This window comes from Anarrhichthys ocellatus, unplaced genomic scaffold (genome assembly GCF_004355925.1).
Source record: "Anarrhichthys ocellatus isolate YVR2014 unplaced genomic scaffold, GSC_Weel_1.0 scaffold72, whole genome shotgun sequence".
Lineage (NCBI taxonomy): Eukaryota > Metazoa > Chordata > Actinopteri > Perciformes > Anarhichadidae > Anarrhichthys > Anarrhichthys ocellatus.
This window is the reverse complement of record NW_022280102.1, coordinates 1,800,540-1,812,814: the sequence shown is the minus strand read 5'-3', so window position 1 is coordinate 1,812,814 and position 12,275 is coordinate 1,800,540. Positions and strand designations below refer to the sequence as shown.

The following is a 12,275-nucleotide window of genomic DNA, read 5'->3' as shown; positions in this document are numbered from 1 at the left end:
AAGATACGGCCATTTTGCATCTCCTAATTATTTAATCCCTGAACTGTAAGCAACATGGAAAAAACAATGTGCCCATTACATCTCAGAAAAACACTTTAAATGTTGGCTGAGTTTTGCAGGAAACAACACGCCTTCTCTTTAAAAATAAAACATACTGTTACTTACATACGTTGCTTACTAGGAGTGCTGTGGAAATACAACCCAGGCCTAGGAACATTTCGTATTCTCTGCAATATAACTACCATCTCCTTCCATTTTACTGTGCTATTAAATTAATGCCTTGATATTTTTGTAAATATTCAGAAAAAATATAATACACAGAATATGTCAAGATGGTGAATTACTCCTCATTACTGAAGTGTTCAAAGGCTGCTGCAGCAAATGCAAACAAAATATGAACTACAACTATTCGTTAAAACCCATATTGTCATTTAACTTTGTTTTCTCCAATTCAAAATCACTATTTTAAAGAATATATTTTATATCATATCAAAGTAAAATATCAAAGTAAAATACTATTTTTAAATTTTTAAATATATTAAAGAAACACTAACGCCAAACAATGAGTCACAACACAGGATTCTGTATCATCATTTTAATGAGAGTTCATTCAGAGCAAGATGAGAGTACAAGCACAATATCACAACATGTTTGCAGCGGTATGACGTTGTCACAACATCATTTCTCTCCGGTTTGACTCCACACAAAGCCCAAACCAGACAGCATACACAATGAAAGATATAGCACCAGGGTGTTGGAGTGAACAGCAGCACGTCTAGTGGTTGGGTCAGACTTGATACTAGCAGGCAGCAGGCTGTAGAAGTCATACACAGAAAAGTCTCTCACACTCGCACACACACACACACTGAAGCCAAAACTGGAAGCAGACACACTGTGGTAGTGCTCGAATGGGCTCACACACACTGCAGCCAAGTTGGCCGCTAAGGGTTTAAGTACAAACACTTCATGGCATGTTTATAATGAACAGTTTTTTTGCACATTTTGACAGAGCAGCATTTCAAAGAGCTGAACTTAAGTCCTGGCCCATTCCCTGTCCTTCAACACCTGGAGAGATCAGCCCATTCAGAATGTGTTGAGTAACTACAATAGGTTCTCCCTTTTCAGACCTATAATGCATAATTAGTTTCTTATTTAGCACAATTACAGCGTCACAGCTCAAAGGAGAGGATAGAGTACAACGTCACAAAATACTAAGTCATCAATAAAAACTCCAGTATGCCCATTAAATCGAAGGAGTGGATCTTCATTTAGATTGCAAGAAACATGTTTGTGGGTGAGACCATTTTGCTGGTGTGTTTAGTTTATAGCTTTAACAGCCACTAGACTATGATTTTACTTGGTGGATGCACTTTTGTTTCTATGGAGTGGCCAGGATCTATTACAACACATGCATTATATTTGAAAAGGTCTTGCCCCTATATACTTATCTTTAAAGGCTCAATTTACAAGCTAAAATGTGACGGTGACATAAAGTCTGCTAAAATGTTGCTACTCAACCAAAAAACGGGGTCCTGCATGCAAGCTGTAGCAATTCTATTACAGTTCATTTGGTTTCTTAGCAACCAAACTGATAAAACCAGATATCGTCCAGAACAACGAAATGAAAACCAGGACCGTACAGCGGAGGCACGGTAACTAGGAAACGCAACTATAAAACAGATTTCGTACTTTCACAAAACCTTGTATGTGATACAGTCTGAGAGAAAAAAAGCATCCCTTTGACATTTTATACAATCATTATATTTATCTCAATTGTCAGTCAGAGAAAGGTAAAAATGTCCTTTCATACACACGTACACGTGTACTGATGGCTCTTTTTTATCGTTCAATGTCAAACAGAACTCATATAAATAATGTGCAAATGATGTGCTCAACAATATAAAGCGGTTCTGTGCAGCAAAAAACAAGGAATCACACACCTTCACACAGTTACACACACACGCACGCTCACACACACACATTTTAAAGTGAAATTATTTGCATTATTCTAAAAGCTTAACACCAGTGCCCATTCGAAGGTGAACAATGTATGACAGGACAACAAAAACAACAGGTAGGGAATAAACCAAATGCAAGAAATTTGCCTAATTCGTCAAGTCGCCTTTGATCACACAGATAAAAGTGTGGAGATGAACTGCTTTTACTGCTTCGCTTCAGCCAGTCTATTGCTGATCTCTTTGCTCTTCTTTGTGACAGCTCCATCTGGGTTGGCCTCTGGGGCGACCAAAGACGGCTTCTTCTTGGCTGACTGGGAACTAGCAAGCTGCTTCTCTTTTGATTTTTTCACCATTTTCCCTGTTGTTGTTGTTGGTGTCTTTTTTGGTTTGGTGCGAGACACTGGTTTATCCACCTGAAACAGAAGAGAGGTGAAAATCCTGAGAGTACAGACGAAAACAGTCAATTCAACTTAAACCGATGTTAAGGCAATAGTATGATATTTCGGGAAATTCACTTAATCGCTCTCTTGCCAAGAGTTAGATGAGAAAAATCTATGTTTTTCTCATGTCTGTCCATTAAATTAGAAGCTACAGCCAGCAGCCAATAACTTAGCTTGGCAAAAAAAAATCCAAAGGATATGGGCTGGACTATTTCTTCGGGCAATGACGTCTTGGAGTCTTTCCATGACAGCAAGACGGGTAGAAGAGAGCAGCATCGATCTTCTCATCTAACTCCTGGTTAGAAAGCAAATAAGCGCATTTCCCAAAATGTCAAAACTATTCCTTAAAACGATTGCTTGAATAATGGAGAATCTAATTGATGTCAAAGTCATATTTTAGCATGCAATACGTACCTTCTTTACCCCGTTACTTAATATAAAAGACAGGCAAATGACACCAGATGGTAGAGGTGATGTTTGCATTATGTGGCTAGTGCAATGAGGATAAAGGAAAAAAGAAACGCAGCACAAAAGGTGTATTTTGTGCCTTTCCTTTTATAAAACAGTAGTTCGTGCAGTTTTCCATTTAAGTTTTAAAGCAACCATAACATACAATGTTAATGGCTTGTATTAGCATATGATGTTAGTTTTACACCTTAAAGAAAGGATATTATGTTAACATTCAACCATTCATAGTGGTGGCAAAACCCTGACGTTTGAGAAGCAGGCGTGTGACTAGAGGATCGCTGGTTCCAATTCCCATACCAACTGGGAAAATTGAGCAAGGCACTTACTTAGCTTCTCTCTGCTCTTGCTGAATAAAAGACTCATGGATAAGCTCCCAGATCAATTTGTATTCATGAGTTGGTGGACAGCAAAAAAGTTGCATGCTCAACTTTTGCTGAATAAATAAAACTTAAAAAAACGTGTAAGAGATGACAAATGTTTGTAAAAGGCTTTCTTTCTCTAATGAAGGGCTCTGTTTGTGAATTAAAAGGATCTGGTGCTCAGGTGCCACAGACACATGAAAGTGGAATACAGTACGTTATCGGGTGTGGTAGGGGAATGTGTCCTTCATGGCTAAATAACTCTTAAAGTGTACTCTGCACCATGGTGCTTTTAACAATACAGTCCAAATTAGATTAGACACATATACTCATTTTCAGCACACATTCTTGATGCTGTGTGGACCTTGAAGAATAAAGTTAGATCTTCATGGCTGCATCATACTGAACTGCAAACTGCTACGATGCCAATCAGACAGCAAAAGCCAAAAGGATGACATCATCTGCAAACAAGTGTTACCGATGCTTGACACCACTTGCCACTGTCACACACCCTGCTGTGCCTCTCTTCCCTCTTGTGTGCAGTAAAACTGATGGTGAGCCAATTGTGTGTGTTAGTTTCCAAATGTAAAAACTAAAATACCATTTTGCCAAATTAAATGTGCACCATACACTGTCACCAAAATAGAGCCATAAAGAGCAAAGATCTGTTTAAATGTATACTAATTAAATGTGATGAGATGTTTGTCTTATTGGCCTCCACTGATGCAATACATCTCTTTTGTTTTGATTCTCATGTCACTTGGAAAATATCATCTCAGCTCCTTTGTTTCTTCCATTTATCAATGAATCCTCCCCCTTTCATGAACCTCCTTATTTTCATAAAGGCTGGTGGGTGGTGCGGGCTGAGAGGTGGGCAAACGGTGAAGATGTGGCCGATAGTTTTTGCAGGGTTGCGTCTGGCAGCTGCGTGATACGTGTGACTGTGGCTCGTACCGGCCAAGGCGCATACTGAGCGTGTATGTGTGTCCAGTATGTACAATTGCGTCTGATCAATTTGAGGTCAGCCTCCATGCCTTCCAGAAGAAACAGTGAACACACCTGACTACAGCAGATTTAGAACAGAGCTGCTCTCAGTCTCTGAGACGTCCTACAAGAATGAGAGAGGGAGTGGCCATATGAACACACTACTACAGACACATTTTTAACCAAATGTCGTCTAAACTGTCGATAACATGCACCAAGATACCACTCTATGTCACTTGCTGCTATAATACAAAGACCGGATATTATTTAAATGTCAAACTGATGCAATACATATGTTTGTTTTGTTCCAAAGTCACAGACTGGCTATTTAAACTTTTTACTGGCTGATTTATATGCATGATGGAGTAATAAAACAATAAAAATGACTTATTTTGTCAACTAAAATGTCTTAAAATTGAAATATGAAGCTGTTTTGTTTTGTATAATAAGTCTGAGAGCCATCGGGCCACAGAGTGACATTTAAGTAGCAGTGTTTCCAGTGAGTAAGATGCTCATGTTCAAAAGAAAGTCAAACCTAATCCCAAAGTACTAAACCATTTGGTATAGCGGGGCTAACAAATTTTTAGACATGACTACAATTCAGTACTCTTAGAGGAAACTCTTAGAATAGTAAATGGCACTGGTATTTTATAGACCTACAACCAACATCAGTGGATCTGTGTGTGGGCATGCTCTCACCTTGGCAGCTTCCTTGCCAGGCTGACTGTACAGGCTGCGTATCCTCCTGCGGTCGATCAGCTTGTTGTCAGCGGGTTGAGCCTTCACCTGCTCCCCCTTGTATGTGGCGCTGTAGCTGGTTTCCCGACTGGTCTCCTCCACTGGGGGTTTATACTGAGATGGAGCTTTAATGGCCTTCACTGGTTTCACATCCTTATATGCCTTGAACTCAGTCCTACAAACAGTGGGGAAAAAAGCAAGCAGAGAGGTTTCTACGGCCGCAATGTATGATTATTTATTATTAATTCATTTGACAATGAGTTTCCAGATTAACGGATATCTTTGGGCTTTTTGGCCAGTTGTTGAAAAGTTTTCAAAAGAAGCACGTACAACCAGACAATAAGCACTGGACAGAAAAAACATGTCTGCACACTAGATAACGCTCACATGAACATTTAATTGTTTACCACTCGTGACGTTTTGAGCGTCTAGCTCTGATCCCACTGTCTGAAGAATTAGAAAAATATGCACGATTGTTAATTTTAGACAGGAAACAGGTTTTAATCAACTCATAAGAAATTCTAGTTCAAAGATGAACAAGGGTTTCATGTCATCTCTAACGTTTCTTTGTTTATGTTCGATTTATGCGTCTGTGTTCTTCTTCTTCTTCTATGCAACTGCCAATTATTAGCCAGTCATTCATGTAATCAGATTAAGTTTAGTTTTATTGCTCACATCGTAACTCTGCTTTAATAACTGGCACATACATTGGTCAGTTTGAGCTCATTTCAAATAATCCTCTGGAATAACTTTATTTTAACAAACTCAACACAAAATTGAAGGCACTGGTGTGTGTTAACTTCAATAAATCTGTGGGGCAGACTGAAGCCATCGAGTCTCGTTTGCTCGCAGGCATCATGCTTCACTAAATCAATTCAGAGGCAGCCTGCAGAAACCACGTTAAGACACATGATTACATTCAGACCCTTTTACTGGCTCTTCTCATTCATGGGCTACTCACTGCATTGATTCGGTAGTACTCTGAGGGGGGATAGAGCAGGAGCAAATCAATGAGGCAACCTTTGTCTGTGGCAGTATCAGTTTGCTTTGGAAATCGCTGGAGATTGTAACAAGAGACCATGCAATACCAAATAAACCTAAGTGTTTTATCACTGGACACAGCAGAGGGGCATGCAGCAGCTGCCTCTGTGGGGTAGTTGTGATAATGTCAGAAATGTTGTGTACTGTGCAGCCCTGTTGAAAGCTGAAAGAAAACGTCTCAGTTGCAACTCTTTATGACGCACAAAGGCTTTTATTTCAATGCTCTGAGAATAAACACTCATACTACACGATCACCGCAGACTTACCTATAGCTGCTAGAAGTCGACATGACCTGCTTGATCTGTCTGTTCAGAGCGTCTGCAGCTGCTCTGCCTTTCCTCTCCTCGGCGCTCACGTCTGCGGGCACCTGATCTTCCGTCTTCTCAGCCGTCTGTCTCTCTGCCGACTTTTCCCTCTTCACGCTTCTCTTGGCCGGCTCCTTTGGCTCTTTCTCCTGCGTTTTCTCCTCGATCTCGCTCTTCTCCACGCCGCTCTCGGCCTCGGCGGCCGCATGATCCAGTTTAGCGCTCCCTGCGCTCCGCTCCGGCCCACCGGAGGTCGCGGCGGGCGCGGCGGCGGGGCTGGGTTTGGGTATCCAAGGGTGGTCGTGCTTCTTCGGTATAGGCCAGGGCTTGTAATCCTTCTGGTACTGAGTTTTGGTATTGAACGGGGCCTCCGAGCGTTGGAACTCATCCCTGGGCTTGCAGCAGGGCTCGGGGCGCACATTCCACGCCTTGTAGTCTTGGCGCATGACGGACGCTGCAGAGCCATCTTTGCCCGCTGCGGCACCCGTCGCGGGCGGTGCCTTCCCGGGCTCATGCTCGTCGGGATGGGGCTGGGTTTCTATGGCAATGCCTCCGGCCTTCTTCTGTCTCGGCTGCGGGTGATGGGCAAGACGCTGCACGCCGGCCACATCCGAATATTTGGTGAAAACCAAAGGCACCGCCATGTCCGCTTTGTCCAGCTCCGTCCAAAAGCGGTTGATGCAGCAAGCACGCGTGATGCACGGCCATGCCATGATGATGATGATAAAAACTACGAGGCTGCCGAGAAAAAGATGCGCAGAAAAAAAAGCTCTAGATGGGCGATAAACGTGTAAACAAAAGTCCTATACTCACGTCTCGAAGACTTGCAAATGCTCGGTCACTCCCCCTGTATACTCAGTTTGTCCAGTCAGGGTGATCCCTCCTTATAGCTTTATATAAATATGCTCTTACCGATCTTCACCCTTCGCTCTCCTCCTGCAGCCGAGCTGTTCTTACCGAAGTTTAAATGGACTTTGGAGTGTTTTGCACGTTGCTGTCTGGTTGCGCATCAAAGCGACCCCACCCACATTTGTGTGATGCTTCCGAGATGCCCGGGGTCTGAGTTTGCACGGTGAACTATCACCTGAGCTCGTCACCGTCTGGCCAGCGGAGAGGGAGGAGACACGTTTAACCACATGGGCTGCCATGTCAGGAAATGCCAACTTGAAACAACAGAGGATGTACCAGCAGCATGTTGTTCCACCTCGAGGAAATGGCCGATTACTATAAAAAAAATAAAGGTTTACTTTATAAAATATCAAACTCTAGGGCCTTTGCCTTGATGCTTCAGGCAGTAACTAGATGGATATAATCATTATGTATGCATATAACTGAGGAAAGAGGAAACATTTACATAAAGCTCACTCAAAGTGCCTTCATTTTGCTTTCTAGGCATTATTTTTTATTGAACCAAACAGAAAACACATTGTGGAAGTTATGTAAAAAATGTAAATGACTACTTTGTGTAAAAAGAGAGTCTTCCAATTGAGCATGCTGATGTTGGTGTAACTGCTCCCTCTTGTGCTCTTCCTGCCTCATAGTCAGTGGAAAGGCATAGATGTGCTGTCTACCAACAAAGCGACTTGTGGATTAAAAGCACATAATAAAGAAACGTCAACAGTAAATGAGCTGTTTATGGCAGATTTGCAAATTATTTTTTTACTACATACAATAAGAACACGGGTCATTTCTTTTTTTTCTGCGAATCATCAGGACTGAACAAATGGGATCCATCATCTCTTAACAAAACCATTAAAATCATTAGCTCTCATATCCATGTGCACATACATCAAAACATCAACGAGCGACCAAATGAGGATGTTTTTATGACCGACAGCATATCTGTTTCCTTCACTTTTGTCCCAGAACAGCTGAGCGAGCTCGGTGTTTGTGTCAAATCATTTCGTCACAGCTTCTTCCTCAATCACTTCCCCAGCATCAGCTTCAGCCACTTCCCCAGCATCAGCCACTTCCCCAGCCTCAGCTTCAGCCACTTCCCCAGCATCAGCTTCAGCCACTTCCCCAGCCTCAGCTTCAGCCACTTCCCCAGCATCAGTCTCAGGATCGTCCTCCGGATAGAGTCTGCAATATTTGTCTACCATGACATCCAAGTCATGTTTGACATGAGTGTTGACGTTCAGCATCGCCAGACTTTTGTTCCACTGCTTAGCGGGCACGCTGTCGAGATGAGCCTGCAGCCGGTCGCTCGCCTTGTCGCTTTTGTTGTCCTCTAGTTTCAGCACCGGCAAGGCGGAAAGCACCTTGAGGAAAGAGTTCACATTGGGAAAGAACTTGACGTCTGGCAGCTGAAGGGTTTCGTGGATGGTGGTGGGCAGGCGCACCTCTTTGCCCCGGTGCTTCCACTTGATTCTCCAGCAGTGGAGCTCTGCAGGAAGCGTGTCCGGGCTGGGGAGGTCGTTGCGGTACACGTCTGCGTAGTTCTCCTCGGTGGTGTTGAACTTCATTTGCCCCATGACGGCTGGGACCAGGGACAGGCACTTGAGAGCTTTGAGGTTGGTCTCGGAGAACATGTCCTCCACCTCCTGCATGATGCCGTGGATAACGGGGACGGTCACATACTCCTTAAAATACGCCTCCGCTTGGATTTCACCCACATCGGCCGCACGCTGTTTCCTTAGAAACAACCTCGGCACCTTCACGGGAATCTCCATGACGTTGGCCACGCTCACCGCCTCCTCGTACCAGAACTCGTGGTAGACATCGATGTTGTCGTTGACCTCGTTTAATGAATGGAGGACAGCAGTGAGGCTGTTGGCGGCAAAAAACACATCGAGTGTTTCCCCTTGCAGATTCCTCCCGAAGGCTCTGGTGAATGTGAGGACATTCTTTAAGATGACGACGGTGACGATGATCTCAAAGTCGGACAGAGTTTCCGCGACTGAATACGCATTCGCTGCAACAGTGTCGGCAAACTTCCCCTCATCATTGTCCCGGATGCCGTCCATGCACAGCAGCAGGGGCGGCAGCATATCCAGCAGCACATCGAAGACGTTGTGCTGCTCGGTCCATCCTGAGGCACAGGCTTGTTTCAGCGAAGCTCCTTTCTCTTCGTTCTTCTGGTAGTGAGTAGAGACGGCTTTTTCAAGTTCCTCCTGTGTGAACGGGGTTCTGAAAAAAGCGCCAATCCTTCTCAGAGTCTCCATGACCACCTGGACATTGGGAAAAGGCAGACTGTTGGCCAGGTGGACGTTCAGTGCCATGTGAGAGCAAGGCATGTGCAACGCCAGAGGGTACTTCTCCATCAGCAACACTGCCACCGCTTTCATCTTGGTGGTAGACGTCCCGGTGGCCTTGTGGGCCTGCCCACGGCAGTCCTCCATGCTGAGCCCCCAGCGGTCGGTCAGCTGGGCCTCCAGCCTCTCCACCAGCGCCGACTCATCGCCATCAAAAGATATGAAGTCCAAAAACTCTTCTCTGAGGACGTTGTGCTGATTCACAAAGTGTACAAACAAAGGCAGGTGCTTCTCGTTGGCAAACTCAACAAGGTCCCCCGACACTAGGGAGAAGAAGCGGCTCTCTCTCACCTCCATCAGCATCTCCTCTCTCACCGTGTTCTCGCAGATGTCCAACAGCTGGTTCTGCTGGGTTGCAGAGACGTATTCCGTGTTCACAGCCGTCGCCTGAAATCTCTTTTTCAGAGCTTCGTCACCAGCGTTCATGCGGTAATCGAGAAGGGCCTGGAAGTTGTTCGACATGTATTCAGCTTCAGATGCTTTGCCAGCCGCTAACGGGATACTCTGCTTTCCTAACATGACCACGACCTCAAACAGCGACCGCAGGTATTCACGACACTCCTTTTCCTCTGTGGACAGTTGCGGCTCATCCTCAGTGGTGCTTGTGCTGTCCTCAACTGCATCTTTTTTGGAAGCAAGCTGTTCAATAGAAGACGCCACTGGGGAGGGAAAGAAACAAACAATAAAGGACACCGATTTCAGTAAATACTGAATAAAATGAACATGTGATTATTTAACTTTACTGGCAACAAATAAGTTCCACATTGACTTACATCTCCTTTCTTTAATCTTCCTCAGATCTTCTTCAGTCTGAAATTACAAACTTATGTTAATTTACAAATCTCAAACTACCAAGGTTAAGCTGTGCATTTAAAACAGCAGAACTAATAAATATTGTTCTTACAAGTTCTTTAATCCGCTTGCGATGTCTGGTATGAGGATTTTTTAGATGGCTTGTCAGATCAAATATGGTTGGAATGGCTGTATCCTTCAACACAGTCCTGTAGGGGCTCTGAAAAGCAACACACTCAAATAAGTCATTTTCTGGGACACTTGTAGTTTTTTGAGAAACAAGTGGAAACATGCTGGCAGGCACTTTAGCATTGTGTTAGATACTCACTGTTTTGCACACCATCGCTGGGTCGAAGTGTTTGGCACATAATCTGTAGTGCTTGTTCAACTGGTCCGATGTTTTCGCTTCGAGGTCTGCTCTGCGGCAGTTCTCTACCCAGATTCGGCATCTAAAAAAAGACAAGACAGACGAGCTTTATGGGACATTTGAAAAACAGTAGTGAACCCAGACAGTAGCTGTGTTACACTTCGTCTAACAACTTCATTTGGGATAAGTGCATTAAAAATGACAACATGCACACTAAACCTTTTGAGGAGATGCACTTATGACTTCTGGTGACTAGTAGTTCTCTTGAATACCTATGTTGAACACACTTATTGTAAGTCGCTTTGGATAAAAGCGACTGCTAAATGACTGTACTGTAATATAATGAGTGTGGTGTTGACAGACATCGAAAAAAAACTTTTTTGCCACAACTCAGAATGTGAAGAAATGAAATTATTTGTGTGCAGTTTGCATGTTGGAGCCTCAAGTTACTCCTGGGTCACTTAACGTTACCAAATATCGTTATACAGCATCAATATGTACCTCCAAGTATCAGTGAACATGGTGGTTTTCTGTAAAACATGTTAACATGAACCGTGCAGAGATATTGTAAAGTTGAGACGTCAACATAAAAAACATATTGAGGCACTGCGTAGGTTAGTAGCTCCCGTTAACTTTGCACATGTTATGATTTATCAGTCATTGTAACCTATGAAAGCGCACAACGCTACCGGTTGTTACATGAATATTTAGGGGTAACGTTAGAGATTACGTTTTACCTCTCTGGGTCACGTGGAAACCGAAAAAAAGCCAAATCGGACTGTGTGCTCTTCCGTGTACAGTTTGGGGCCGCGCAAAAATTCGGCATGCTTCCACCTAGGTAGCTAGCTTAGCTAACTTAGCTGACTACTATCATCTGCTAACTTTAGCGCTTTCGTAGAGAGACTCGCGTGGAGTCTAACGCAAACGGAGAATAAATATGATCCCAAATAGTGTCCGACAGGGGTTTCCATAAACAACTATCACTCAGCTTCAACTAGATTCACGATCACAAAGGTTCAATTTGGAGGAGATAGTTTTGCAAGACGATGACCCGCCCACAAGGCACCTGATTGGCCATAGCAAAAGTCTGGGATAAAGCTATTGGTTTCTATCGACCAATTAAAAGACGACTTCATCCTTGAATACTATGACAGCTCCTACTGGCGCACTGCTGCCTTCCACTGGGTGGCTCAGGCCACTACAAAACAGGAGCTAACGTTAGCTAGAAACAGGAGCTAACGTTAGCTAGCTAAAGGGTAACGATAGGCCCATCGTTTATTGTCTGTATCCAGGCTATCAGCGATCGTGCGACGGCCGGTGTCGATGTAGGCAATTTAACTGACCGTGTAGAGTGGCAACAGATAGCTAGCTATTCTAGAATAAATATAAATTAATTCAGCAATTAATATATTAACGTTAGCAATCGGTAGCTATGTATTAGCGTTTACCAGTACCATTGATACCTCTTACTCATTTCCTCCCAGTCGGTCTTAGCTGTCTACTTAGCGAGCTTAATTATGTAGCTAGATTGCTTCTAAATCTTTAAAATACGAACAGTGAAATATGATA

At 43.6% G+C, this 12,275-nt stretch overlaps 2 protein-coding genes across 4 annotated transcripts; both read right to left on the bottom strand.

Moving 5' to 3' along the window:
• Positions 1 to 580: 580 nt before the first annotated feature.
• On the bottom strand, positions 581 to 7,804 carry map6b (microtubule-associated protein 6b). 3 transcript variants are annotated; one of them, XM_031873628.1, is made up of 4 exons: positions 6,255 to 7,804; positions 4,909 to 5,122; positions 4,285 to 4,333; positions 2,291 to 2,371 (listed from the first exon to the last, which is right to left on the bottom strand). In XM_031873628.1, the coding sequence occupies exons 1-3, from the start codon at positions 7,004 to 7,006 to the stop codon at positions 4,289 to 4,291; spliced, it is 1,011 nt and encodes a 336-aa protein (XP_031729488.1). In that variant the 5' UTR covers positions 7,007 to 7,804; the 3' UTR covers positions 2,291 to 2,371; positions 4,285 to 4,288. The 3 variants fall into 3 exon arrangements, with proteins under 3 accessions (XP_031729486.1, XP_031729487.1, XP_031729488.1); XM_031873626.1 differs by lacking the exon at positions 4,285 to 4,333 and having other exon boundaries at positions 581 to 2,371; XM_031873627.1 differs by having other exon boundaries at positions 2,281 to 4,333.
• Positions 7,805 to 7,911: 107 nt separating this feature from the next.
• On the bottom strand, positions 7,912 to 11,783 carry thap12b (THAP domain containing 12b). The gene is made up of 5 exons (XM_031873625.1): positions 11,444 to 11,783; positions 10,668 to 10,788; positions 10,452 to 10,559; positions 10,321 to 10,357; positions 7,912 to 10,206 (listed from the first exon to the last, which is right to left on the bottom strand). Exons 1-5 carry the CDS (start codon positions 11,530 to 11,532, stop codon positions 8,192 to 8,194), a joined length of 2,370 nt encoding a protein of 789 aa, XP_031729485.1. The 5' UTR covers positions 11,533 to 11,783; the 3' UTR covers positions 7,912 to 8,191.
• Positions 11,784 to 12,275: the final 492 nt, after the last annotated feature.